The sequence below is a fragment of the Sinocyclocheilus anshuiensis genome, unplaced genomic scaffold (genome assembly GCF_001515605.1).
Source record: "Sinocyclocheilus anshuiensis isolate Anshui unplaced genomic scaffold, SAMN03320099.WGS_v1.1 scaffold253, whole genome shotgun sequence".
NCBI lineage: Eukaryota > Metazoa > Chordata > Actinopteri > Cypriniformes > Cyprinidae > Sinocyclocheilus > Sinocyclocheilus anshuiensis.
The window spans coordinates 444,577-446,604 of NW_015537969.1; the positions used below are offsets into that span (position 1 = coordinate 444,577).

General features: G+C 38.4%; 1 protein-coding gene across 1 annotated transcript in view; it reads right to left on the minus strand.

Moving 5' to 3' along the window:
* kcnq4 (potassium voltage-gated channel subfamily Q member 4) overlaps positions 1–1,819 on the minus strand; it is a 47,578-nt gene extending 45,759 nt beyond the window's left edge. The window contains exon 1 of the mRNA XM_016461942.1: positions 1,366–1,819. Within this exon, the coding sequence (XP_016317428.1) occupies positions 1,366–1,667 (302 nt within the window). The 5' untranslated portion in view covers positions 1,668–1,819. The remainder of the gene's footprint in view (positions 1–1,365) is intronic.
* Positions 1,820–2,028: the final 209 nt, after the last annotated feature.

Consider the following 2,028-nt stretch of genomic DNA (forward strand, 5'->3'; position numbering starts at 1 on the left):
TTTTTTTTTGTGAACCCGGCCCCTGGTCTTGTTTTAGGAAAATCACATTCTGTCTGGCTCCATTCTGATATCCAACACCCACTTTCCACGTGCTAATCATGGTGGATAAAATCAAGTCCCACCCTACATTTTTTCTCATTGAATATCCTGTTTCACTTGAAAGTACGTCATGTTACAGTAGTAAAAGTGAAAAAAAGAGCAGCAAATCATGTTAACTTTAAAGTGCAAAAAGATGAATAATGTAATTTGCACACCATACTTGTTCAAATAATCAAAATATATATATTTTTAAATCAAACTTGAATTGTTTACCCTGAAGCTGTGCGATTACAAGTTATTTTGGAATTTGCAATTAGATTGGGCCTGAAAACAAAAAGCACTCATTAGGAGATCAGCGAATTAATTCTGTGTTGTGGTTTTGAGTGAGGGAGATGAATGAGAGACTCTGATAAGCTCCCTTCTGCTCTCAAACTGTAAGAGAATGGAAGCGATATCTATCTCTGCTTTAATGACTCACTCTGGGTTTAATACTCATTCAGAGGATAAAAAGAGTCAAAAAGGGCCTTCTTAAGAAAAATCAGATTACAAGAAAGAAATACATTGGAATGCTCAACACTTTAAGACATCAAACACCTGCCTCCTTTGCACAGGGCTAAACCTAGTCATAGTCATAGACATCTATAAAAGACCTCTAACGTGCCTGCCTGCAGGGAACAAATTCTGACCAGTCAAATACAATGATATAGTGGATTATTTTAGAATAGGGACCATTCAGGACTCTCAACCAAAGAGAAGTGGGCTAATAACTAACTTTGAATAAACAAATGTCAAAGTTAGCATGGTGGAGCACTTGCTCTACATCTCTTACTAAATACTCAGCCCTTTAAGATGGCAACACAATGAGCAACAATGAATAAAACATTTAATAATGTGCTGTATTAGAGCATCCCGAGGCATTTTACGATTTCAACCAAGTTAAAGCCATATACAATGCATCTGTAAATGTCAAACGGGCGCTCTCCCATTCAAGCAAACTTGATTTGTTGAAAGAATGCAGCATGGGAATTTAATCCAATTGTGAGAGATGAAAATCAATCTTGGCTGATGCTGAAATGATATGGTCTATTGGAAGGGTCACCTAATAGGAAAATATCTCGACTCAGCTTGTTCAGAATTAGAGACTGCCACTACCTCCAGGTGAGCGCATGGCAGGTGGGCCATTTGTGTGAGCAAATTACGTTGCACTCATTAACTGTTTCTCTGAGGTCATTTATCAACATGCTTCTTGCTTAGCTTAAGACTTTGTAAAACAAAAACTGAATGCGAAACAAAAAAAAGTGCATCCCAAAATTGTGGGTGACTTACATGAAGGCATGATAGATGAACGCCCATCCTCTGGGTCTCTCCAGCACGTTGTACAGGCAGTTCTGTAACTTTCTGTAGCGTTTGCTGGAGGCAGAAGTGGTCGCCCTCGGGCCCGGTGGCACCGGCAGCGGTGTGCCCAGTAAGCCGGTGCGGTGAGACGGGTGTCCGCGCTCTGGGGTCGATGGCTCGCTTCTTTCAGTGTGAACAGCCGTGAGAGCCACAAACTCAACCCGCCTGTCATCATTGGGTGCAGGGGGGGCCAGCATCCTAATGCCTCCGTTATTTGAAGGGCTACCTAACATTATTGTGTTGACACAAGCAAACTAGTGCACCATTTACAGCAGAGATTAACCGATATTGTTTTTTCCCCCAATGAACGAAAATGATTATTTGTATTTGTTTAAGTGTCCTACAGCTGATCCGCAGAACTGTTTTTTAAATTTTATTTAGAATTTCTAACACAATGATAGCTAAATAATTATCATACTACAATAAAAATACATTATTTTTAATAATAATATAATAATAATTCATACTGTGATTTGTTATTATTATTATCATCAATAATACACTTTTTTACGTTTAGTTGCAAAGATCACCATTTAAATTAAAATTCAAACTTAATCTTGACAAACACAATATATGGACACTTCAATTAAGAAT